Source organism: Pelecanus crispus, chromosome 1 (assembly GCF_030463565.1).
Source record: "Pelecanus crispus isolate bPelCri1 chromosome 1, bPelCri1.pri, whole genome shotgun sequence".
NCBI classification, from domain to species: Eukaryota; Metazoa; Chordata; class Aves; order Pelecaniformes; family Pelecanidae; genus Pelecanus; species Pelecanus crispus.
The window spans coordinates 101,830,618-101,856,920 of record NC_134643.1 but is presented as its reverse complement, the minus strand read 5'-3'; the positions used below and the strand labels follow the sequence as shown (position 1 = coordinate 101,856,920).

Genomic DNA, 26,303 nt, shown 5'->3' with positions numbered 1-26,303 from the left:
TTGAAATAACAAAACATTCTGCTTCATGAAAATCCCATCTTTTTACTCAGATTTTTGCAAGTGTAGCCTAGATGAAAGTACAATGTATACATAGACCATACAGCGTTCACTGGAAATTGTTCAAGATAACGTAGCAATGTAGACAAGCACAAAAATCCATGTCAAGCCAATCCAAAACTAGAATGTGTGAATTTAGCTTGGTCAAAAGAAATATCTTCGTTAACTGAAGTCTTCTGAATAGCAAACTGATGTAGTCCAGCCAAAAGAAAATCTTCATTTGCTAAAACCACACTCCATAAATTTTTCAGGAAGAAATTAACTTTCATTTCTGGTTTGGTTTTGTACTTAAACCTTTTAAAAAATATACAGCATGTTTTAAATTTTGATTTTTAAACTGTAAAATTATCAATATATAACCTAGGGGTAAGAAGTTCAAATTGGCTAATGAACAACTACTAAAATGTCACATGGAATGGCTGTTAAAATTAGAAGTTGATCATTGTTTATTGTTTCTTGAAACACTAATAAGTCTATTTTAAATTTATTTCAAATTAAGTTTTTGTTACCACTAGAAAATACCCTGATAATCTATAACAGTGTCTGGCAATATGTAGGTAGAAAAATGGCGGGATCTTCAAAAATAGCAAGTTTAATAAGTTTAATGTTTCCACCACCAACCACAACAATTGCTTTCAAAAAGATAACCTCAATAATATTTAGTATGACTTAATTTGAAATGTCTGAGAGGATATTTTTACAGTGTTATTTTTCCTCCTGTTAAATTGACTGCACTAAGCCCTCATAAGTATGTTGAACTGTATTTGATCCAAAATACTCTTGCTTTCTGCTGCTGTGCTACTGCAATCAATCTGGTGCAAGTCTCTAATTTTTTTCTACTTCCCAATCTCTGCAGAGGCTTGAGAGCTAGTTTGTTTCATATAGCTACAAGGCATTTGATTTTTTTCTAGTTATTATCAGAAGTCTGTAATTTCAAAGGTTTGACTGAAGGATACATTAACCATGAATGAAATGTCTTAGTCTAAATAATGAGGAGGCAAAATGACCCTTAGTTGAAACTTCGCAATTCTAAAGTATCCCTACTCCTTTGATCAGTTTTTACTGAATAAGACATTACAAATATGACTTTTTTTCTTTTTTCTTTACTAAATTACATGAATAGAAAAGCACTAGTGTCCTTTTTTTTTTCTGGAAACAGTGCCAATTTATTTTCAGTTTACTGAATCGATTATTATTAACCATACTTTAATAATGAATTGTTGGACTCACGTTAACCAACCATCTGATATTCATTTTCCACTCAGCCACTATGTTGCTGACCCTACATGTTAAAGTAGTTATTCTTTTATTGGATTGCTGTAATTATTTCAGATTATTTTTAGCAGCTTTGATCAAATTGCTATTTTGTTCTTGAAAAAAATATATACAGCTTTTATGTCAAAGATACAGAACCTTTCTTCTGTAAAACTTAGAAATGTGCAAGTTAAATAGTGTTTGTTTCATTCCTGTGAGTAGGTCCCATTTTGCTATACCAATAGAAAATCAATCTCTTTGTCTCAAAAGTACTTTATACCACTGTGGTGTTTTCTGTGAGAGCGCATCTGTTTTTGAGTATGTCATGAGACATCCAATTCCAAGTACCTTTTGTATTCTATAAATATATTAGGAATACCTAGTTGCTTTGAGGTAGTTGAGGGGAAAGTAGCACCAAAAGGTGTTTCTCTTCTTGATATCCCTTCTGTCTTGCTAAGAAATGTTGAAGGTGGAATCATAGTTCCATAAAGGCAACTGTGTTTTGGAAATCCTGGCTCCCTTGAAATCAGCCTTTGGCATGGCACTTCTCTAGCGGCATTAGAAAGATCATTGCTGATGTGCAGGTTCTAGACATCTGAGAGATGATGCTCTGGAGGACACAATGCACCCTTAGCTCATGGCTTGACAGGCCAGTGAGTTTGGATGCATCGCCTCATCTGTGGTAATTCTCGTTGCGTTGCAGGCTTACCCTGTGACAAATAGAAAGTTGTGTCCTCCTCTATGAATGAAGGTGAAGTGCTTTGTATACACGTTGGATTTAAGGGTAGAGCACACTCGAGGGCCGTTGACAAGTGTTGACTTGATCATGTGGTCCATATAACTTAACACTTACTCGCTGAAACAGAGATTGCTTGAGGCCTTACAAGACTAAAACTTTTGTCTGCACTAGCAAGTAGTATTCTGCATAGGACAGAAGAGTTGATAGTAAGGACCTGACGTCTGTATTGTATGTGTTATGGGGCGGCAGTTCAACTAGCTATAGTCTTGTCCCATGAATGCAAACAGTCTGTAGCAATCAGAACATAGCAGGGGCACACTTGGAGTGTATCATGTATTTTAGTTTAATCTGAAAAGTATTCAAGTTGTGCACTCCTCAGTGCAAATCAAAGCGTGGTAAGTGGGGAGATTAAAGGGATTCATTTCAAAAGCACAGTCCTGATCCAGACTGAAATACATGGACTGCAAATTCATCGTGTCTAACTTCTGTGAATCAGTTTACCGGTAAATGATGGAAGGGAAACCTTTCCCTGAAATACTTCTAAATAAGCGTGAGATGTTGGTTTCCCTGGAGTTCCATTTACAACTAAGCTGGACGTTAAGTGGCTCGACAAAAATGACTTCTCACATCGTTTCTTGTTTTGCCTTTGGCCCTTGGTGCTCAGTAGGATAAGAGAGATTGACATCTAGCCTTTTGTTCAACAAACCAGAAAATGCAAAGTCACACTTACCACAATGTAATTCTGACTTTCAATTTTAAAATATTTCCACTTAAAGAGTAGGAAGGGAAACTAAAGAGCATATAAATACAGTGTACTGGTCAGTTTTGTATTCCTCTGTATGCAAATCTTCTACAGATGTAAAAGTAATGAAGTTTTTTAAAGTGTAATTATAGAAAAGTTCACCAGCTTGATAAACAGATGCCTAAGTGTTTCATGTCTTCGCTTATAATGACAATGTTCATCTGTTTAGTTACCAAAAACCTAAAATATTGTCTATTTATCTTACTAGGTGGTTTTGTGTAGAACAATAGAGTTAGTCTTAGAACAATAGAGATTTAATAAAACAATTTGATCTTGAAGAAATTTCAATAATCATGGAGAAAATGGAATAGATGTCTAGCAGACCAATGCAAAAGATGTTTTTGTCAATAGTCAAATACTACAACTGGAGTAAATTGGAAGAGCAATATGATTTTAAAAATATGAATTCTGAAATGTTAATAAAATATAACGTAAGTATAGGACAATTTTAGGACCCTAATGGAGAGTGTACTGGCTATATGTTAGTACTCTAAACTCTTCTGCTTTACAAATCAAAAGCACATTTCAAATATTAATCATATAATAGTATTTACAACCTGACAAGTATTTTCCTTACTTTAAAGGTAGGGAAAGAGAGACTTTACTAGTGTGAAGGGCTTGTCTAAGGCTGCACAGTTTTCAGAAGCAGGAGTCTTGGAACTTACGTCTTTAATAATAGCTCCAAACCAGTAACAATTTCTCAGCAGTGTAATAACGTTGGGAAATTGATTTTGGCATATGTATACACACTGGTATCCTGTGAATAAAGGTGTAGCTTTGTTAAAACATAAGTTATGTTTTTGTGTCTACTCAATAAATAAGAAAAAAAGCAGGGGCATGAACAGGGTGAAGAGGGGAAAACATTTTTTGTATTTCTTGAGTATACCAAATTTTTTTAGTTTCTAAATTGTCAGTAAGCAAATCCTTCAGCTTTCCTGTCTGAGAACTGGTTTTATCAGGAAGCTGATAAGACTAGCTATTATAATGCTGTACTTAGTTCAGGTGATGATCAGGCTATCAGTTTCACTCTGTAGATTTCCTTAAAAAAATTAACTTAATTCACAGTATTCCAGGAACAAAAATCTTTCCTGTAACCAGCTTCAGATAGGACCTCCAAAGAAGGGGGGTTTTGGTTGTTTTTTTCCAGTAATAGTCTGAATAGGGATTCAAACAATACTGCCAACCTGGTTTGGTCAGTATTGGACATTCAGTATTGGTCGGTATTGGACACTTCTGGTCTAGATATTAATATTTCAAACATTGCTATCTGCAGAAGTGAGCAATTCAATTTGTGATTAATTCCAAAAACCGCAGGCTTACTTTTATATATATATAAAAACCATCTCCAGAACATGCTGGATTGCCATGTAAGAATGATTGCACATCCACAGAAATGAGAAAATTTATTCTTTGTGAGCCTTTCAACTGTCTACCTGACAATGCTACAGAGTTCTCATTGTCCTGGTACATTTTTACCTTCTGTTCTTTAAATGGCCATACAGCATTGACACAAACCTCTTGTCCGTCTAAGAAATCAAGGATGGAAAAAGCAATTTCACACTGCGTTGCTGTATGAAATTTTGCTCCCTCTAGAGAAGGCGATTGAAAACTGCAATACAGAGTTTGCAGTTCAGTGCCATAAATCTTGTTTCCCCCTGTTTTTGGCTAGTATGTCTTTGCAAAAGAAGTTGGATTCCCATCTTTCATGAGCTTGTTTCTAAGTCAAAAGTATATTACTAATTGAAGGAAAGAGTGTCGGAGAAGTTACAAGTATATAGGGCGCTCTAGACTTTGAATATATTCAAACAAAAGCCGCACATCTGCCCCCTTCTTTCTCTGTTCCTTTTAATTTCTCCATTTATTTCTTTATTTATTTATTGGCCAGCCAGTACTCATGGTAGTTAGTTATTAGATTTTGTTCAGAGAGTACCTGGGTGTTCTGAAGTCATGTGGTATCACCTACAGTAAATAGTGAAAGACATGTTTTTTCTTTTTGAAGAAGTGTGCTGTGTGAGTCAGGTGTTGAAAAAATGAGGAGATAGGCCTGGCCTGTCACTTCAGCTCTTGCCCTTATGATAAAATCAAACTAGACCACAGGAAGAGAAAGTGTGTCCACTCCCTTCTCATATTTCCTTATAGTCCTTAAGAACTTTCCTAAATGATGTATGAAGTAGATGTATCTTGTAATGTAGCATGTAGTTCAGCTCAGGGGTCATTAACCATACTTTCAAGCCACAAATCAAAATGGCTGTGGATGCATTGCACATCTTTATTCAAGGTCCTCCAGCTGTTGGCTTTTTGTAGCAAAGAATAAAGGTGCTATTCTCTGCATAATGCAATATCCAGATGATTTTTAAAGTTATACATTTACTGCTCTTCATGTTCAGCTAGTGTAAGAATCCAACTTCTGTTCGTGGTTTTCATGTATAATCAAGCTGAAGTTAAATTAAGTCCTTAATGTAAGCTTTTGTATTTCAGATGTTTTGTGAGTTTCTTATTTATTTTAATGTATTGGAGTAATTGCTATAAATGGAGGGGCTCTGTGTATAAAAGAGTAGATGATGTTGATTGCTAGACCTATAACCTAACTAGTTATATTTTATGAAGGCCAAAAGATATGTTGAGCTTGTCAATATCGAAGAAAATCACTCTCCCCAGATTCCTCACTAAAATGAAGTTTTTGCCCATCATTTTGTTGACATTCATATAACAGAAAACTAGATAGGAGTTCATTTTTTAGTTTTGAAAGAAATCTCATATCCAGCAGTATTCTCCACGATGGAACTTGGTACCTGTAAATGGAGATTGTAAAGTCTACCTCTTTCCTGGGCTTCCACTGCTTTCAAGAAGAGATCTAAATCACTGTCTGGGAGGATAATTAAATACAATTATTGTTTAAAGTAAAAATAACTTAAAATACAGGCAAATTCTGGGAGTTTGATAACAGTATGGCTGGAACAAGACTTCACAGAAATGGTGAATGTCCTCTGCCTCACTGAGTCCTGCTAAATACTATTTGCCCAGAATTAACTTTTGTGTAGTTCTTTTGATAAGTGCAAACAGGTTAATCTTTGTAAGTACCTATTTAGTACTCTAATTCTTTGCAATTCTCTGTTATGTTGTGCTTGCTTAAAGTAGCTGTTTAACTCATAGAAGGTCAGCTGCCCTTTTATCTATGTATTCTCAGTGACAAGAAAGCCAGTAACCTTACAAGTTTTAGTTTGACATCGTGTTTTTGTTACCTTATATGTAGCAGAAGTGTATTAACGATGTTTAGGCTAAAGAAGAGTATTTTGTGTATTACACTGAGGTCAATTATGTAAGAGTTAAAGCAAAACCAATCTTTTTCTCATCTCCTTAGGTGCCCTGTTCCTTCAGCAAATTCTCTGTCTGATAAATCAAGGGATCACACAGATGATGATGATGAATACAAAGTTCCTTCTTCACATCCTGTAATACTGAGCTCACAACCACCTCATAGTCATAATATAAAACCTCTTGCTCGGTAAGGTCATTTAGCAGCCTTGAAGGCAACTTATTTACAAAACCTCTGCTTTTTCCCAAATTTAACTGGATTCAACATTTATAATGATCGTTAAGCTTGCCTGTCTTCTGAAATGTCTTATCTTTTCACGTTTGGATTACTTACGCATCTGTTTCATTTGACTACCACCACCACAGTCATAAACCTGTGAAGTTCACTTTATTGTATCTCTGTTGTGTCAGAACTGGGTATTTTTTTCTGTTGAATACCATTTCCACATTTAATCCTTTTTTCCCTTAGGCTGAGGTTTTCAGAACTGACCAGGAGATTCAACCCCCATGATTCTCGCAAATTTAATTTTTAGGAGAATTGTGTGACTGAAATTCCCGAAGTCAGCTTTGAAAATCTTAAACTTTCACATTTCATATAGTTCATTTTAAGAAGCAACACAGTGCTGAAAAGATATGTGAATTGGCAGCTGTATGTACATACTTTTATTCTCCCTTCATCCCATGTGTGCTATGTCTTTTTGGCTTTTTGAGCCTGTTTCACAGTATATTTTCTTTGTGCTTCTCAGGAAGATAACCTTTTTTTAAATTCAGATGGAATATATCTCTTTTGCTTTAAAAGTGTTCTAAAATAATATCTCTGAACTGTCACAATTCTGAATTATTAATGGATTATGGCAAGGAGATTTGGAGCCAAGGGACATGGCAGCTGAAGGCTATGTCATTCCTGGTGAACTTCTTGGTCTTTGACTCATAAAAAAAATCTGAATATCTGGAATTAAGAGAATAAGTCTTGGGAAAAAGAAGGGCCAATTCTCTACTGGTCTGGTAGGTCAAAAGTATGATATTAAAACAAGTATTGGTCTAAAAAGTTCAGACTCTTCTGGTATTAAGAAAAAATGCAGTGACGTATTGCCATTTTTTCATCTTTCTGTCAGAATGTGATGTCAAGGACCCATCATCAATAAAGCTTGACATGTCTCATCCCGAAATTAGCCAATTAACAATTTTTAGACCTCTTTAATCAGATATTTAGAACAGGTGGAAAAAAGGTCATAGTCTGATCACTCCTTGCATGCAAGTTAAAAATTCTGTCCATTAGAAATGCTGATCCAACCTTGACTGCGTAGATGTGAATATTACACAGTTGCCTGAGCTTTATGGTCTTGAATATTTAAATTCCTATCTACCCTATGAGACTTTAAAAAAAAAAAAAAAAAAACAATGATGACTAAAACGCTCAATGTTGGCCAAGCAAACAAATGGGAAGGGGGGAAAAAAAAAAATCCAAGGTCCTAATACTTTTTACCTATGCCATTTTTTTATCTCAGTGTGTTGTGGGTTCTGCATGGGAATGTCTTTCTGTACCACGCAAAGTCGTCTAATAGAGGCTGAGTTGCTTGCATGACTACACAGGATGTAACCTTTCTTAGACAAGAAATTGTCTGCAACAGAAGAGAGCAAGCAGTATGCAGACAGATTACCTTGGTTTAGCAGCTTCTGAGGGCTATGTCTAGGTTAGTAAGTAGTTGTCTAGGTTGTGGTGTGGTGCAGTAGGAGTGGGTCTGTAGAGGGGAGCAATTGACTCCAAGGACCCTACATCCACACTGTATGTTTTGGGAAGTTTTGGATTCAGACTAGCCCTAACATAGTCCTGTGGCTGGAGTACCCTTTAGTAATTGCAGCACATTGGATGAGCTCCTACAGGTCATCATCTAGAAGTTAACATCATCTAGAAGCAATTGAGTATGCATGCTCTGAGACCTCTCCGCAATGTAAACCAAAGTGCTGTAAGTGGGGATGACTTGTGGAGATTTGTTTCAATTCATACTCCTGACCTCAACTAAAATGCTAATATCTAGATGCACCCTGAAAGGTTCTTGAGAAAATAACCAGCTGGAAAACTAGAAACGTCTCATTTTCTGGTATCCTTCTTTTGCAGAAAAAAAGAGTTGAGTGCTTTTAGTTGGCTGGTGCAGGATTTCACCAGGCCATTAGAATTATTAGTAGAGGCTGTAGATGGAAGTCTGATTTCAAAGTTTCTTCCAGTTTTTAGGTTTTGGTTTGTTTTTTTTTAGCTAGTGTACTTGGTCTTGTGCTTATGGTGGGTGTTTTGGCATTAATCCAGGATTTGCTACAGAGAAAATACCTCAGCTTGCCATTCAGGTTGCTCTATGATTACAACTGCTAACTCTTCTTATTATATGTTCTGATAAGAATTTTAACTCGAAACAAACTGTTCTCCTAAGCATTTAAAAAAAAAAAAATCCTATTGAATATTTGTGTATGAATATATATGACATTCCATATACTTAAAATGTCTCCTTTTAGCTAATGGCACTGCTTAGATGTGAAAGCTGAGATAAAGCTTTCAAAAAGAATCTTGATTCTGGTTGATGCTGTATTCTTTTAATGCACTTCTTTTAATCTCGTGGGGAGGGTAGTGTTAATAAAAGCTTAACTTTTCAGTATTGTTCAGCAAATTGTTAATAATACTTTTTTTTAATTGTCATAAATTTTTAGCACCTTTCAATTCTGTCCTCCATTGTCACCTTCTCTTATCTCTCTCCTAAGTGTTGCTTCCTCAGTTCTTGGATAGTACTTAGAGTTTTCAGTAAACTGAAGAGCCTACAAAATTTCTTCTGCATGTTTTGTCATTTAGGAACTATGTCATTCTTCCATCCTGCCCCCAAATTTGTATTGCCTCTAAGACTTTCTGCTCTTTTACCAGTAGATAAAACAAAGCTAAAAAATTTTGCGAGAATAATACAAAAAATTATTCACAGTCTTATTTTCTGGCAGATCAGTTGATTGTCTGGTTTGTTACAGCTGATCATCCTTTCCTGGGTATGGGGCAAGTTCAGCAATAAGAAATGGAGGGAAAGAATTTCAGTATTACTAATAAGGCTACTATTAGAAGAATGATACATTATTATATTCACTACCTTTTCCTAATAAAGCTTTTTCCAGAAGGAAAGGGACAGAAGGTTTGCTTGTTAGTACTCATTTGCTGCCCTTTTTCCAGTGTTTGCTGTTGATGTAAACAGGTATTTCAGCATGATTTGTAAACTGATCACTTAACTGGGCTCATTATGACCGGGACTTCTGAAGTGATGCCATGTTAAGTTATCTGAGTGCCTGTGGCTGCTTAGATTATTGAAAATGGAGAATAGATTCAAATTAAAGTAGAAAATATTCTTAGTTAGTGTACATGCTGAGGAGTCGAAGTGTTTCACCCACTGCATTTGAGAGATTGAACCAATCTAATTTCAAAGATAGAAGCAGCACTTCCTCTACCACTTCCCTGGGGAAATTAATTCATAACGAAATAGCTCTTACCATTAGGTTTTTTGGTTTGTTTTGGTTTTTAAGTCTTGTAATTATTCTTACATTGATTTCATTACTCCTAGTGATAACTCTTGGGACCACAAACACAATTTCACTTCCTCTTTCCTGTTTATATATTTTAAATGATTCCAGACCTGTATTCATCCCTCCTTTCCATATGGCCAAAGCTGATAGGTTTATTAATGTTCATACTATTGGTAAAAACCCAAGATCTGAAATTTTAGCTGTGTATAGCTCTGGCAGATTTGCCAGTATTTAGTAATAATGGTGCATGGTGGGTTGGGATTTTTATTTTTAAGCTGAAATTGTTTAGCGTGGTGGCCTTTTTCCAAAGAAACTCTCTGGTTCTTTCTGAACATGCAGGGCCCACAGTTCCAATGACAGGAGTAATTTCCCAGTTCTTTCACATTCATTTAAACATTATTTAATATTATGAAAAGGCTTTTGTTCTATGTTTTTCCCTGCAGTATTTGAACAGTCATCTTATGAAAATAATCTCCAGTATTTTTCTGACAAGATTATAAGCAACTTTGTACTGTTTGGTTTAGATGATGTTCATATTTAATTTGGTACTATTGTTTAATTTTGAGGGCATAATATGCTTCCATTTTAAAAAATTACTAAACTGCGGTTAATCAGTGAGACAGCTTTTTGATACAGAAATGAATAGGTGCATGCAAAACTGCTTTGGCTAGTTGAATTTTTTTTTTTTTTTTTTAGTGTTTGGCTAAGGGTTTAGTTGAAATTTTTTATTGTTAGTGGTGTGTTGTGGTGTTCTGTTTGGCATTTTTTGGTTGTTGTTTTGTTTTATTTTGTTTAATGACTTTTCTGTGTACTTCAGCGTGGATAATTACCAAAATCTATATTTCCCTTTACCATATTTCTGCTAGGGAAAATTCAACATCTGGGAAAGTGAAATATGATTGAGTCTGTGATTTAACTGTGTGAATAAACTAATGACCTGAGCTCTGAAATGAGGACTATGTTTAATGGCAGTTCTTCCTCTATCTTACGTTGCAGCCTTGAGTAAGTTATTTAAGCCATGCTAGTATCCCACCAAGACAGCAGCATAATCCTTCAATGGAGTTTTATTGATAGTTAACCAGTATCTGCTCTCAATATAAAAAACATAAAGTTTAAAATTGATGCAGCTTATCATCTTTCCTTCGTTTCCCTATAATGGACTGCCAGCTCAAATACTTGGTCATTTTGGGAATTAATACTTGGATAACTGGTTGATTGCTTTCTGTTTAATGTCTGTCTTCAGGGTGTGTGAGAATGGTCAATGTGCTGGAGTAACAAATGGGACACACAGTACTACTTCTGAGATGAAGAAATCAAAACATCCAGAGTTAGGTATGTTTTTATTTTTCAGTATTTATCAAGAAAATTTACTCTACGCTGTTCTAGGGTACAGCAAGAAAACATTCACTTCTTGTGATTGTGTCATTCAGGAGATGTCTATGATGCACCTACTGTTCCGGTACCTTTGCCACCTGCACGACCTCCTACCAGAGACAACCCAAAACACAGCTCTTTGCTCAACAGGACACCCTCCGATTATGATCTTCTGGTGCCCCCTTTAGGTTGCAGACTTTTTGCTGATTGCATTTAATGGTTAACATTGCCTAAATGAACCAAATGCCATGTTTATTGAAAAACAACCAATACTGAGTATGTTAAGAGTACCAAACAAGCTATGGGCTAAATATTACAGCTGTAAGTCAGTATTTATGTCAATGATCTGTACTTGGTATCTGTCTATAAGCCCTCACTCAAGACAGACGAAAAGGCACACGAAATCTATGTTCAAGCTATAAAGAAAAGCAAAACCATTTTCCCTAAAATAAATTATCATTTTTCGTCCCTCAATATGAAGTTTGAGCATTGCCATTTAATGCAAGAGTGGAGGGTTTTTCCAATGGTAGCTTAAATAATTCCATTTATTTTATCAAATACAAAGAAGAATGCCAAAGAGGTGGTATTTAAGTCAAAGAAAACTAAATTAAATTAATAAGCTTGTTTCTAGTTTTTTCCCACTGTGAAGGGACAGTTCAAAACTCACTGCTGCCTGCAATCACCAAAAGCTATCTTTTCCAACCCTGGTTTCTGTTCTGTTCTCTTACACAAAAGTCAGTGAGCTCTGCATATGTACTGGGGCTGTGCTTGGCCAACACCCACACCATCATTGACAAACTCAGCTGCATGATTGTTAGACTGTAGTCTATGTGTTATCATCCAACTTTCTGTTTCTATAAAGCCTTTTGAACATTTGCCATGTTCCTGCAATATACTCTCTCTGGTCCCTGAAGTGTCCCTGAGTTGCAAGAGTACATAGAATTGAAGGCAGAAGAACACATAAAAATCACACTGCTTGTTAACCCTAGTCCTGTCTGCACCACCTTTGTGTAAGGGGTACATTCTTTTGCCAAGCCCTAGAAAATTCGATTTATATCTGGGGTCAGAGCTTTAGAACAGCAGGTGAAGATAATATGCAGTATCAATGTAGCAGATTCAATGTAGTCAGCATTGGTGTTTGAATATAAATATTTTTGCTTAGCCACTGAAACATAGCTGTTATTCCACAATGATATGCAGTGAAAACTTTCATTATAATACACTCTTGGCAATTGAGCCACTAAAAGAAATTTCTCACCCCATCCCAGAAAAGAAACCGAGCACTGCAAAAGGTCATTCAGGGCATGTTTTAGAAGAGGATTGTGCATATTAAGAGTCAGGTTTACAATTCCATTACTGGAGTCACTGAGCTGCTAGATGAACCCAAGCAGTATCGGCCTCAGCAGCCAGAGAAAAATAAATTTTAAGCTTCACTCTTTATTCTACAGTTCTTAAGGAAGTTTTGCTCATCTAATAATTCTTTTCTAAAATGCAGGCGAAGATGCGTTTGATAGCTCACCCCCTTCACTACCACCACCGCCACCACCTGCTCGGCACAGCATGATTGAGCACACAAAACCTGCTGGCTCAGGAAGCCGACCTCCTTCAGGACATGAACTGTTCCTCCATTCTGGTAAGAAATGCAGGGGAAATAATGGATTTTGTTTATTTCTCCTTTACTTCAGAAGCTTATTTGTTCTGTGAGAAAGTTGTCATCAGGCTTCAGAAGTCTGTTTTGTCTATACTTCATTATACAAAATATTAAAAAATGGGGTTTCTTTAATGGCGGAGATGAAACAATCCAGAATATAAAAAGACTTAACTTTTCATTATCACAAAGTAATGAAATAAGGTCCATATTTCTATACCAGGCTAGGCATTTGTGTAAATTGTGCTTTTCCAGAAGGAGTTGTTACTTGTGAAGTGCCAAGTTTTCTGTTGCAATCTGTAGAACTAGTCTGTATCTTTTGTCAACTCCCACTGTTTTCTGTAGTGAAACATAATTCATGGGGTTTATTTTCAAGTTGGAACTTGGGGAAAAACAAGAAAATATGAGAAAAGAACTTCCTGCTTTGTTACAACTGTTGCTAAATTTTGCCGCAAAACTATATCAATTGTGAACACAGTTGCAGGCACTTGTGGTTCATAACCTTTCTGATAAGTCAATTTTTCACCTATCTCCCCCCATGAATCACTGTGACACTTTTTCAGTCCGGTATTTTGCTTGCAAAAGGTACAAAAGCTATGTTCAGAATTTATGAATTTTGTCTTTGAGTTGAAAAGTGTTTGATTGTCAGGTTAATTAAGGTGATTACATTCGCTGCTGATGGCACAGATTACAACAGGATTTTTGTGGGTTATGGTGCATACCCGTGAAGTGACTTCTTTTTCTCTGGAACCTTCCAAAGGATGTTGGTGTCTTAAGTTTGTCTGTCCCAGGAATATTTTCATTGATTATCTACCTTGTGGTACAGTTAGATGTCTTCCTCCTCCTATCTGTTTGTCTTAGAAGCTGTATGGAGAGGGATAAATGAAATGTTTTGGCAATAGTATCACAGGAATGCTAGAATGTAGATAACAAGCAGTCATGTGCAAATCCGTAATAGCATGACAGGTTGTTGGGCGTTTGGCTGACCTTTGTGAATGATAGTAGCTGTGGGATGAAAGTGAGCTAGTTTAGGTGGAACTGGAATGACCTTTTATGGAATGTTTTTATTATTCAGTCCAGTCTGAATGGGTGCCTCAACTGTATCATCTGATGCAGAAACACACACCATGCCGTTCAGTTCTAATGGGAATGGAGAGTAAAAATAGAAGCCCTGACACACAGATGCACACAAGCTCCGTCCATCCGTGTGCAGTTCCCAGAAACATACAGAGTTTTAAATTATTAAGTGTTATTTCCAAATAATCAAAGAAACATCACTGATAGTGTTAAAAACATTTAATAGCTTTTAATTAAAAATCAGGAAAATGTGTCTGCAGCCATGTATTGTTCTTCATATTTGCATAGTGAATACAATCTTATAGCAGCAATTTTCATTAATCTTACAAGTGTATACATCTACTTAGGCGTACGCCAGTTGTGTGGATTGGTCTTTTTTTTTATTCATATGGTATTCCTAAAGCCATATTACTCGCTTTGCATGTTGTCAGATAAACTGCTGTAGATGATTTATGATGAGTTTTTGACGATTGCTTTCTGTGCAAGTCTTTGGGGTGATTTCTCAGCTATCCATCAGAGCCTGTCAGATTAGAATAATAATCTTATCATCAACAACAGCAAAAAGTTGTACTCGCATACAAACACTCTCATAAGAGTCCAGAGCCAAAGCCAGGTCCAGGATTATAGCCAAGAAAAAAAAAAAAAAAAAAAGAGCCCACAATATGCCAGGACTGTATAATTTTCTCATTTTTTAAATTCTGTTCCTGTAATCAGCAGGGAGAACTGAATAGCCTAGACACAGCCTTTACCAGTCCCTGTAATATTTACCCGTAGCTGAGACTGTATGAATAGCAGGTCTGCCCTGCAGTCTGTGAACTGCAGAGCATAGAAGTGTTACCAGGCTCTAACCAAACTGAATAGCTGGCATATTTCTTACTGTGCTGCTTCAGGCTTTGCAACCTTTTCCATGCTTTGCAAGCCACAATCCTAGCAGTGTCAGGGTTTGGTAATTGAAAGGTACCTCATGGATGTAAACAGAAGAGCCATGGTCAGTACAGGATAGACCACCTTTGAGCTGTGCTCTTGGTTTTGTCACTTCAAGACATAGTTACATGCAATGCAAGTGTTGAATTGGATGTATATGTGCATATGCACATGCTGTGGGGCAACGCCTCTGGATTCATGGCTCCTCTGTCTGAAGGGAGGCTGTTTTAAGCCTAGGTTCTATGCATCAGCCCTCCCCCAAACAATAGTTGTAATTAGGCTAAGACACCTTTTTTGTTCTGTTATTACAGATCCCCATTTTGATCCGATAACTGGTCATGTTCCTTTGCCGCCTGCTCGTAGAGTAACTGGAGAAAACGTCAAAACAAATAGGACATCTCAAGACTATGACCAACTTCCTCCCTCTTCAGGTAAGGTAGAAAACTGTTCCTCTACAAAATTACAACTTTATGAAGCAAATAACTTTCATAAAGTCCAATAAGGTTTTTGTCATTCCAGGCAACAAATGGCAATGATAATACTGCTTTACAAAAATACAAAATCATTAAAGGATAGCAGAGATTAAAGTTCAGCATTAAAGGTAGAAGTGGCTACCTGTTGTCTGTAGGTGTAGGTATTATGGCATCAGTTTCACCAGCTGCCATAAATGAATGCTTACGTGAGTTCCTTATTTTTTGAGAAAGGCAGAGATTCTTCTGCCACCTTTAAAGCTTGCAAGAGATCAGAAGTCCTGCAAGGACCACACGCATCTCACTTCCATCTTTGTTTCTTTCTAAAAAAAAAAAAATGTACTTTAACTCTCCAAAGTAGTATTATTTTCTGATCTTTTTTGCTAATATGTTTGTCTGAAGTTCTAAGAAAATTTTAAGAAGTTCTTAGTAAAAATACAAGAACCAAACCCAATTAAAATTCAGTCTTCCATTTGCAATGGAACAGGTCCAGTAGAAGCAACTCCTCTGCCATAGAAATTTTGCTTATGATTTTCAGGCAAACACGAATAGTATTTAAAGGAAAGCTACTCAAATTAATTAAACTAATTATAAAATAAAGTATTACCTGTATTTGAAAGTACTTTCACCAATTTGTAGACAAATTTTCTTTTCTTTAGATGTGCATGGTATATGGGGAAGGGGGAGGATTGTCCCACCTGCATCATTTTGCTGTGTGGGGAGACCACACAAAGAAAGAGGCAAGTGATGCTTTGAACCATTATTCGTTCCCGAGATAAGAGTGAATTGTGCATGAAACCTCTTTTCTAATGCACAAAGAAATGAAGGGACTTGCTTCTCTAGTCTTTCAGTTGTAATGATCATCAGTGTTTAATTACAACAATCACAAGTAGAAAAATGATACATTTTTTAATTGTAATTATATCTCTCCTTCTTAGGAATATCTAGTTCATCTTTGCTGTGGTACAGGAATGAAAGAATATATTTTTCCAACTTAAAGTACAGGGGAAGTTAAGTAAGCCTGAAGAGTGCTACAGAATTTTTAATGAATATCACATTTGAGAATTAGTGTGATGCCTTTGGTAAAGAGCAGCACTTTTGGGAGGATACCTCTACTAATATAACAAGTGTTTCTCTTCCTCTACCCTCCACGTCCCGCCCGCCGCCCACCCCACCCCCCCCGCCCCTTGTTAGGAAAAAAAAAAAAAGTTGTTTTATAATGCATGTTTTATATGTGACACCGAAGGATCTATTTGTCTCACAATGTTAACCAGATTTATTTAGGGCACTTTAAATTCTTTTATAATACAAATTATGACAAAGATATAACTACCTTTGAAAGTTATGGAGAATTCTTGCAATTTTGTGGTAGAACAATTTTTAATTTTCCTAAATTACTGCAAGATGTTTGCTACCTAAGATCATGGAGCTTTCTGATGTCACTTAAAAAATATCTTTCTATCTGTATGTTTCCCACAGCCATCTTCTAAAACACCACATGCATTGACCTTTGCTATAAATATCATTCTAAATCAGCTTGATGTACATCAAGATATTCAATTTAATTTCAATTAAATGAAAACTGTGTGATAGATCATGTCATACTCTTAATTGGAAAGTTGTTTTTACAGTAGCAGTAATTCCATAGAACAGAACTGATGAGCTTCAGGATGAACTGATTCACCTTCATCTATGATTTAAAAAGACAATGTAGAGATGTAACTCTATTCAGAACTTTTGTTTTTGCATTTATTCTGAACTAATCAGTTCACTTAGGAAATTCTTCATTTCGGCCCTTTCATATGGTGATTCTTTGAACTAGCTGGAAAAGAAATGTAGTTCATTCTAAAATCTAATTATTATTTAGCCACTGGCTCCCTAGAGTAGCATGGGGAGTCCTTTAACTTCTGTGCCTCTGTTTGACTGTCATGATGCTTAACTGAATCGTTAACATGTAATGAGAAATTTGTTCTAATTTGTTCTAATTCAGCAATGTATTTAGTATTGGAGACTTAAGAAATAGTTCTCAACTATGCACCTATCCCAAAGGCATAGTTTTTCAAACTTCTAAAATACAAGCTTTTAAAATTATTACAGTAAAAACAAGAGGAGATATGGCTAATAGTTAGCGCATTTTATCTAAGCACAGCCAATGATACGTGGGGAAGGTAGAGGAAAATTAGGCCTCTAATACAGATGTCTGCTATATTTTACTGAATTTAGCTATTCTGTAAGAAATGGATTCAAATGGCTAGCGAAGTATATTTTTCTGCTGCTTATTCACTCGCCTGGCCTTAATGAAGCTCTTGCATGCAAATTTAAATTCCTTTACACAGAAATGTTGGGGGGGGGGGGGTGGGGGGTGTGTGGATTATTTCATATTATTTCAGGGTGAATTTCAGTTAACCCTAGGGGCACTAATCTGCTGCAGTGATGCAGCAATATGCAAAATACGCAGCAAATGCAAAATATGAAGATCATACCTAAGAGCTTGATGGACCAATACGTGCAGTTACTCCTTTCTCAATTTCTCTCTGCTCTGTCAGTTCCTTAGTATAGATCTCCCCTGGGTATGCTTTGTTCCTGTACCCCAGTTAGATTAGATGTAGCTGCTTGCCACTGCTCCACAGAGGGTCTTGCACAACAAGCCTTCATCACCTGCTTCTCTGATGCTTCTCAGTCTGTTGGTGAAAGACCATGGAACATACAGGAGAAGCAGCAAGGGAAGAAAAGAGGAGGGCCATTTCACAGCAGAGAGGAATAGGCAGTTGGCATCACTACAAATATCCTCCTCCCACTGTGCCACAGCACTCTCACCTTGCAACTTTTTCCATGCTTTTTAAACATTATATGTATTAAATGAGCCTGTCTCTGCCTTTGTACTGAGCTGTTACCTAAGGGTTAAATCTAGTGCTGAATTACAGAAATGTCAGTGATAGAGGAAGCTCCTTGCTGTAGAAACTCTTAATTGAATTACACAATTAGAGAATTTATTTGAATTTTTAGTTAAGCATCCACGGTGGCGGAAACATCAGAGAGGATGGGAAGGAAAGTCCTGCTTAAATACCTCTATCTCAGTGTCCAGATAGACATGCAGCTTAGGCTTAGTATCTCTAAGCTCAGGATCCAATGTGATACCCAGCTTCAGCTAAAATTTTATGTGGATGTGAAGATATTGAAAGAGATGTCAGCGTTTAAAAATAACAATGGGAACTGAGGTAGCGAGAGGGGGCTAAAGATCTTGAAGTCTCTGTGCTATGTAGAGATGTCACTGTAGTGACAATAAAATGCCTATGCTGCAAATCTGCTGACAGAAGTAAAAATGACCTTTCTAAATGATGTGATTGCTTAAGAATGTTTGTTTCGAAGCTTCAGCAAAGTGAAGGTTTTATACAAGAAATAATTTCAGTTTTAAGCCTGTATTAGACTGGGGTAGGGCGAAAAATACCATGTAACACACACAGAGGAGGATCTGATCTATGCATAAGGAATTTCTTCTGAACTTCAAGCCCGGGCAAAATGTAAATTTTTCAAATTAATTTTGTTTATTCCTCTATAGAAATGAAGTCTGTAACAAAATATGCATATTAAGAGTTTGAAATGTTTGTGGATGAAAACTGACTGTTTTTAACATGATATACCATTATTTTAAATATAAAGAATATTCTTCTCTTACAGTCTTGAGTTTTCTAAAATAAGTGAAATGAGAAATTTGAACTTGTTTCTGATTTGGTTTTTAGTTATTAACCACTTTTCCTGAGCTATAGTTAATTTCTCAAACCAGTGTGTTTCATGGATCTTCCACACCTTCATAGCAGGTTTGGATTTGCTTCAGGTGTGTTTACTAGAATGTTTAGTGTTTATATAGTTCTTTTCATCTTCAGAGAGGAAAAAATAATAACAAATATGAAATAGCCCTTACTATCTGTAGGTTGTGTCATAACTATTTGCAAGGAAAATAGGCAATGAAATTAGAACAAAATTAACCTTAGCCCCTTACTGTAAATTTTTAATCAAATACTCTCATCCATTTGTTACATGAATATCACCATCTTGCTAAAAGTACTATTTGCTTATCTTCTCTGAATTAAGAAATGGAATTAAAATTTATAGCAATACTCTCATCTGAATGCATGGAAACTAAGTTGAGAGAAAAATACGCCTTGGTTAGACATTCACTAATGTGAACTATTTTCATTCATCTGAAGTGTTTAATGCACTTGGTTGAATTCCAGCTCTCTCTATCCAGTGTTATGATAAGGTAGAATGTTGTAACAGCAATACTAGAAATGCAACTTTCTTTCATCACTGAAAAACTGCCTCTGAAGTACTTAACACTGCAAAATGCCATTGCTGTCAGTGTAAGTTAACAGGAAATACCACAGCCAGAAATTCCTCTAATTTATCTATCAAAGTCACTGTCGATGGAACTTTCTAGAACCCTTTTTGAAGGATTAAAGTGTTGTGGGTTTTTTTTTTTTTTTAAATACTTTGCTCTTGAAAGTGTTTTCTACTCTATGCCTGCTTGTATTTAAGCTTCTTATTGTGGAATCAGTGAGGATAAAGAGGTTTCAGTAAAGTACCAAGTCTACTTGAGCACGAAACTCTTGACTCTGAGAAGATTATCAAGTTTGAATATTAGCTTTTTTCACTGGCACATCATGATTCTTAGCACCAGCATTAACTGTGAAGGTAACCTTTCCATAGAAGAGAAGGAAAGGGGAGGTATTTCCAAAGGGGCACTGGAGAGGAAGAATCATGTTCTGTTCTCACTGCTGAAAATAATTGGACTAGTGGGTTTTTTTGAGAAACCAGTTATTTCTGTACTTACGCATAGCTGCTATTGGAATGACTGCAGTTGACTGAACAGAATTTGCAAAATGTACCAATAAGTGAAGGATTTTTCTCCCTCGGGTATATTTGGCTGGATTCCTCTTCTGCACAACTTATGTTCCTGAATAAAATGGTGATCAAATTTGGGTTTTGTTTTTGGCTTTTTTTTTTTTTTTTTAAACAGACTAAGAAAAAGTTCTCAAACTGTGGGTTGAGAGTGGAGAGCCTTTGAAATTTTGACTATTTGACTATTTTCACCATCTTTGCTGTTTCATCATTCTTTTTTTCCAGCTTCGGATAATTCACATTGTAACTTGCATGTTCCTATCATATGAGTAAAATAGTATTTCACTACATTATTTCCATTTTGGATGTTCTTGACGAATTCGGCTTCTGTCCGAATTTTAAAAAGAGATGTATCAGTGAATTAAAATATCTCTTCATGTTTCTGTAGAATTTTACTTTTTAAACTGCTTCATGAGGCTTGACTTACCTATAACACTATTTTAAGCCAATTTATAATGATTTCTATCTCCTTTATTTGAAACAGATGGTTCACAAGCACCAGCCAGGCCCCCTAAACCACTTCCTCGGAGGACTGCACCAGAAATACACCACAGGAAAGCATACAGCTCTGACAGTTCCATGGAAAATGTGGATGCAAAAATTGCAAAACTTATGGGAGAGGGCTATTCCTTTGAAGAAGTCAAGAGGGCGCTTGAAATTGCCCAGAATAATGTTGACGTGGCCCGTAGTATTTTAAGAGAGTTTGTCTGTTTTCCTCCACCAGTCTCCCCACGTCTCAATCTATAGCAGCGTCAAGATATTCTTGGAGCGTGTGAATTCTACATATACACGTGTGGATTCGGGAATGAGAGGAAGAAGAGAATGGAATATTTTTCTTTCATCCTTAGTAACAGGGTGTTTGTTTCCAGCCGTTTATCAAAGGCTCATGGCTGCTCTGATCAAGACTTATAAATATGCTGAGGCTTATGTATTTTTGCTAGCCATACTTTTTTAAATCAGGGTTGAACTGACAAAATAATTTAAAGAAGTTTACTTCCCTAGAACTTTTAATCTGTGAAATGCTTTTTCTTGTTTACAAGTTGGCAAGTTACAGTTTTCTAGTTGACGCCTGTACTATGTTCCTGTTCCTATTCCCTTGTACTTGTGGTCAGTTCTGCTGTAGCATTCCCGACAGTTTCCATGCTGACCACCCCATCAACTAAATCGTCACTTTCCAGAAGTTCTGTGTGTGTGGTTTGTTCTTTTTTTCCCCTCTTACAAGATGCTTTAATTGTTTTTTGCATTTCAGTTCATCAAATGCAAAAAGTATGTGGCCTTCACTACTGATTTTTTTTTTCTTCTGAGATTCCTTTGCTTTTGAGAGAGGAAATGTCTGAATGTAAAATGCATTAGTCTGTCTACGAACTGCCTTTTTAAAGGTATTTTGACAGTAATGTTGGGCAGCTTCCTGTTTAACATGAATTCCGTGACCTGTAGTCCTCAAGGTCTTTTATACAGAGTTTCCACAAAAAAATCCCAACTAACAAATAAAACATGCACTCATGCAGGAGTGATACTGAGTTCTGACACGTAAAAGCTCTTTCAAATTTGAGTATTTGATTGCAGATGTTCAAAAAAACCAAATGCACGTGATAATACTGTGTTTTGGTTACACACTAATGGCACCAGTTCTCTATGACCTATGTAAACTGAGGCAAGCCAGATTAGAAGGAGTCTTTTTGAATCATATTATTCAGGTAAATTCCAGTTCTAGCTTCTGTAAAGTAGAATGCGGTTAATTTTTTTGTTTGAGTGATTATCCTGTGGTTCATTGTGGCTTGGATCAGTTTGTATTAACATGGAAACTTTAAATCTTTGATGCACTGTTAATTCCTAATGCTACTGTAGCAATATTTTTTGCAAAGTTGTTTATTAACCTCCTCCTCTGTACACTTTATTATTCTCAAGTATGTGTTTAATACCCAAATTCATTCACTCACTTTTCAGCTGCTTAATTGGAAATACCTTTTTGCTTTACATGGTTAGTGATACTTCAGGCTTTGACATTTTATTTTTGAGCCCAAATTGATGCAAGCCAAATTAAAAATCTTCCCAGTTTTAGAAAAGAGAGAGAGGACAACTCTGTTCTTTGTACACTCAAAAGTTAGGAGTCCAAATATTTCCAGAATAGTTTTTAAGATTGCTGCTTTCTTGGGTTTTTTTAGGAAACTTTAAAATCTTCTTTTCTTTTATTACTATGGAAAATATAAAACCATGTGGGAGTTAGAATATTTTTCACATTTTGAGATGTGAACAATATATGAGAATTTTCAGTGTGCTAAGCTGGGTGCGAGGTATATATTGTTCCCTTTCAGCTGTCAGTGTTCTCCTTCACTAAGAGCAAGTGGTAAAAGTTACATCACGTACAGGATCAGATCTCAGTAGCCAATGCATTTTTTTTTAAAGACAGCAAATGGCTGAATTGCAGGATTCAAAATAGCTGGGAACACCCAGTGGAAATTACTGTGATATCTCAAAGTCCATTGTTTCATCAAAGAACTTAGTCTTAAAACTAATTAAATAAATTATTTTGCAGCATCACAAAGCATAGGATGGATATCGTTAATCTGCTTCAGTGATGTAAGATGATCAGGAGAATTCAGGGTATAGGAAAGAGCTTCTGTTCCATTTTGATTTAAGCAAATGATTCTGAGTTTATGTCCTAGAAAAGGGTATTTGCAACTTCCTTTAAATGTTCATTCCTTGAGTACAGCTTATGAAAAGTTTTGGTTGAAGTTATATTCTGTGCTTTTAGTTCAAGTAAATGTCTTTGTTTTGGGGGAAAGTTTTGTGTAGTCTTGAACCCTCTTGTTCATTTGGTTTGTTTACAACATCAGTAGCATTTTAGCTAACTCTAAACTCAAAATGATTCATACTATTAAATTAAACACTGTGGTTGCACTGGAATTACTTAAATGAGGTTCCAGCATAACTGCCAGCATATCAATGATGACAGTGAAAAAAGAACGCTTTACAAGGATGAGCAAACAATCTGAAGATTGAGTTTTGAAATCTTGAATTGTAATGGAGAACTCATTTTCTCATTTTTATGCAGCAGCTTAGTATACATGACAGCCTTATGTTTCAATTAGAAACGGGAACTGCTGCCTGATAGATTAAGGTTTTTAAATTTTTCCTTCTCCTTTCTGCTTGTGACCACCAGTGACACTTCTTTTTTTTATTAGTATGTGTTAAAAAAGCTTGATGAGCAATATTCTGAGTGCTAACTTGAAAAGAGTTCCATTAATCTTTAAGTAAGTGTGCTAATAACACTTCTAAATAGTGGAACGTGAAGACTATTTCAAACTTGCTTTGGTTAATAGTTTTAAAGTCAAAGGGAGCAAAATTACTTTGCTAGAGTGTTGATGTTTACTATGCAGGAATTAATAGGCTTAAAAGAAATTATCTGGCTACAGTCTAGTACTCTAAACACATAGTTCTGTAAAAATACTTCAACCTTTGAAAGACTTGAGGGTTTGAGCCTGGCAGTGTGCTATGTACATATATAACTTTAAGGAAGACTGACTTCAGTGGGAATGCTTGAATGAACAAAGTTGGCTAAACTCCGAAACATATGCTATCATATTTCTTCCAATGAAATGTCATTGCAGGCTTCAGACCATCATTCTGATGTCTGTTGGCCTCACCTTTTATCTCCTTTTGGCTAAATTACTGCATTTTAAGCAAATTGGCTGAATCAGAAGTCAAGCAAAGTGGACATCAGCAGCATGGATCTTGTCCAAAGATTATGAGTAGAAGAAAATCGAAACAGTGATAAAATAAATTAATTTGATATGATTAGCCATGTTAATGGCTTGGCTGGAACCCTAAAATGGCCACTGGTAAAATTTGTTAATGTTCAGTATCTCAAAAGTGCATCTGGCACAGGTTTTTTTTGTAATGTGAATTTAGGAAGTTTTGCACCAGGATCATTTCTTCTGTTATATTTCTCTCATTTTCAGCTTGAAGCTTTACTTTGCACTGATGACTCTGACCTGAAAGCATTTAAATTTGTGTCTTAAAGCTTAGCAAAGTTTGAAGCAAATGAACACCGTATTCTAAGCAAATTCAGGTACTACCTGTTGACCTGGAATTTAGCTCTTAGGAATGACTTCTTGAAAAAGGACTACAGTAGTTTCCATTTTGAAGGATTTTCTTTCAAATAACTATTTTATCTGAAAATGCCTTTTATACACTTGTCTAACATGTGGCAAACTTTGTGATGTGTTCAATTAATTTATATTTTATTCAACATTCTTTTTAAATTTTGGTTATTATGTAAGCTCAAGTTCTTCATCTGTTCTTTTAAGGTATTTTATAAAATTAATGTTAACAGAACATTGGGTTGGTCCGTGATTTTTCCAGACTCTGTCTCTCTCTTATTAAATATTATCACTTTTCATATGCTGCTTTAGAAACATAGCCTGTCCTCTGTAGGCCTTAGAAACCATTGTTTTGTAAGCCAGAAAAGTGAGGCCTTGCTCTGAAATAAGGTGAATCATCGTGTTGAGACATTCACTTTATATGCCCATACATCATTTTTAAATTTCAGTAGTAAAAATCTATAAATTGGCAGTAATTTTGGAATGTGCATGTAATACTTGTATGGCAGAAAGATAATAATCATTAAATATTTAGAATCCAAAGTGGTGAACATATAGTCCGGCTGTACATTAATTTACAGGATTTTTTTCCTGAAGAAAATTACAGTAAGCTCACACTGATATTTCTTTAACATCTGTGCATTTATATTCTCAAGCATTGTACTCTTAATGTAAAAAATATTTTAGGAGTGTAAAACATTTTTTTTTCTGTTACTGTATTCCAGCATTCTGAAAAAAGTTTAGAAAATCTAACCCCTCTGCTATGCATGACACTACAGCTATTACTGTTTAAAGCCCAACACCATTCCCTGGAGGCCAGATTAGACCTCCAATGATGAGATTGTCATGGTACTTTCTTTAATCTATGTTAAATCCTTGTCCATTATATAAGTCAGTAGTCATATTATTAAGCAGGGAAGTTAACTGTTTGGTATACTTGTCCATAGTACTATAGCTGCCTATTTCTTTCATTTTAACTCTTCTGATGTGAAAGTCAGATGTCACTTTATTGTGTTATGCATCAAATTTTAGCAGCTCTAGGAATGTTTCAGGAATTTTTGTTTTGACCCAGTCATTAATTGTGTACAAGATACCCGCCTCTATTTATCAGTTGCAATGAGTCTCCATCGGGAAAATGATAAATTTAGATTTTAAACTACTGTGTGTTACTTTGGCACCTAAACATTCTGTTTGTCCTTAGATGATTTCATGTCTAGCAGGGAAAATTCTTACTCAAAATAAATCCCAAATCTCTTAATCTTTAATCGCAAAATTAATCTTAAATTTGTGCAACTTAATCCCATAACCTTCCTGAACATCATCAGGAATTTAAAGGCCTCAGAATAATATGAACCATGACAAGATTCTTGCTTCCTAGACCTGCCAGAAACAAAAGCACAAATCCGTTGAATACTGATCTGACTGTGAAGCTGCTTGCATCTGTCATGATCTGCAAAGGAATTGGCCAGTCTAACTACAATACTCATTTTAAAAAAGTCAGCTTTTTCTTATTGCAATAACTGCCACCGTAGCCAGCAAGATGGGAGAGGAGCAGAGAAATAAAGAAGATAATTCTGTCCTAACAGTCCAAGTCCCTCTCTCCTGTTGGTGTACAAGATTTAGCTGTTTTGAGCTGCCTGGGTGTCTAGTGCAAATGAAGGAGTATCTGTTAAGATTACTCCAGTCTTCAATTACAGTGTCCTTCTCCAAGAAATTGTTTAAAAGACATGCTGGATTGGAACAGGATGCCAGGGTCTTAGCAGCAGAGGGAAGTGTGAAGTAGCACTCTGCTCAGAATGTTTTTTGATGCTAGCAAAACAACTAAAAGCTTCATAAGGATTTAAGTGGAAACACCTCTGGCTTAAAGCTCATCATCTTCATTTTTGAAGGGTGTGTATATGTACATGCATGTGTCTGGTGAAGCATGGAGGAGAGAGTATGCCAACTGATGGAGTTGAGAACTAGGCTGTGGTACTCACCTCTGCAAAATACCTGCTGCTTTTGGATAGCTGAACTGAATCTGCAGAATAATCAAGCTGCTATAGTCATCCATGTTTTAAAAGGCAAGTTTTTGTCCCTAGGTAGCTGAGGA

The 26,303-nt window shown here is 36.0% G+C and overlaps 1 protein-coding gene across 4 annotated transcripts in view; it reads left to right on the top strand.

Annotated features, from left to right (window-relative positions):
• The window catches only part of CBLB (Cbl proto-oncogene B), a 132,538-nt gene extending 111,683 nt beyond the window's left edge, over positions 1–20,855 (top strand). For 2 of the 4 annotated variants that reach the window (XM_075708306.1, XM_075708302.1), the window contains 6 exons: positions 6,214–6,357; positions 10,960–11,066; positions 11,150–11,278; positions 12,586–12,723; positions 15,051–15,170; positions 20,593–20,855. In XM_075708306.1, coding sequence (XP_075564421.1) covers positions 6,214–6,357; positions 10,960–11,066; positions 11,150–11,278; positions 12,586–12,723; positions 15,051–15,170; positions 20,593–20,855 — 901 coding nt within the window. Of the gene's footprint in view, positions 1–6,213; positions 6,358–10,959; positions 11,067–11,146; positions 11,279–12,585; positions 12,724–15,050; positions 15,171–20,592 lie in introns of all 4 variants that reach the window. The other 2 variants (XM_075708295.1, XM_075708314.1) reach the window with 2 other exon arrangements.
• Positions 20,856–26,303: the final 5,448 nt, after the last annotated feature.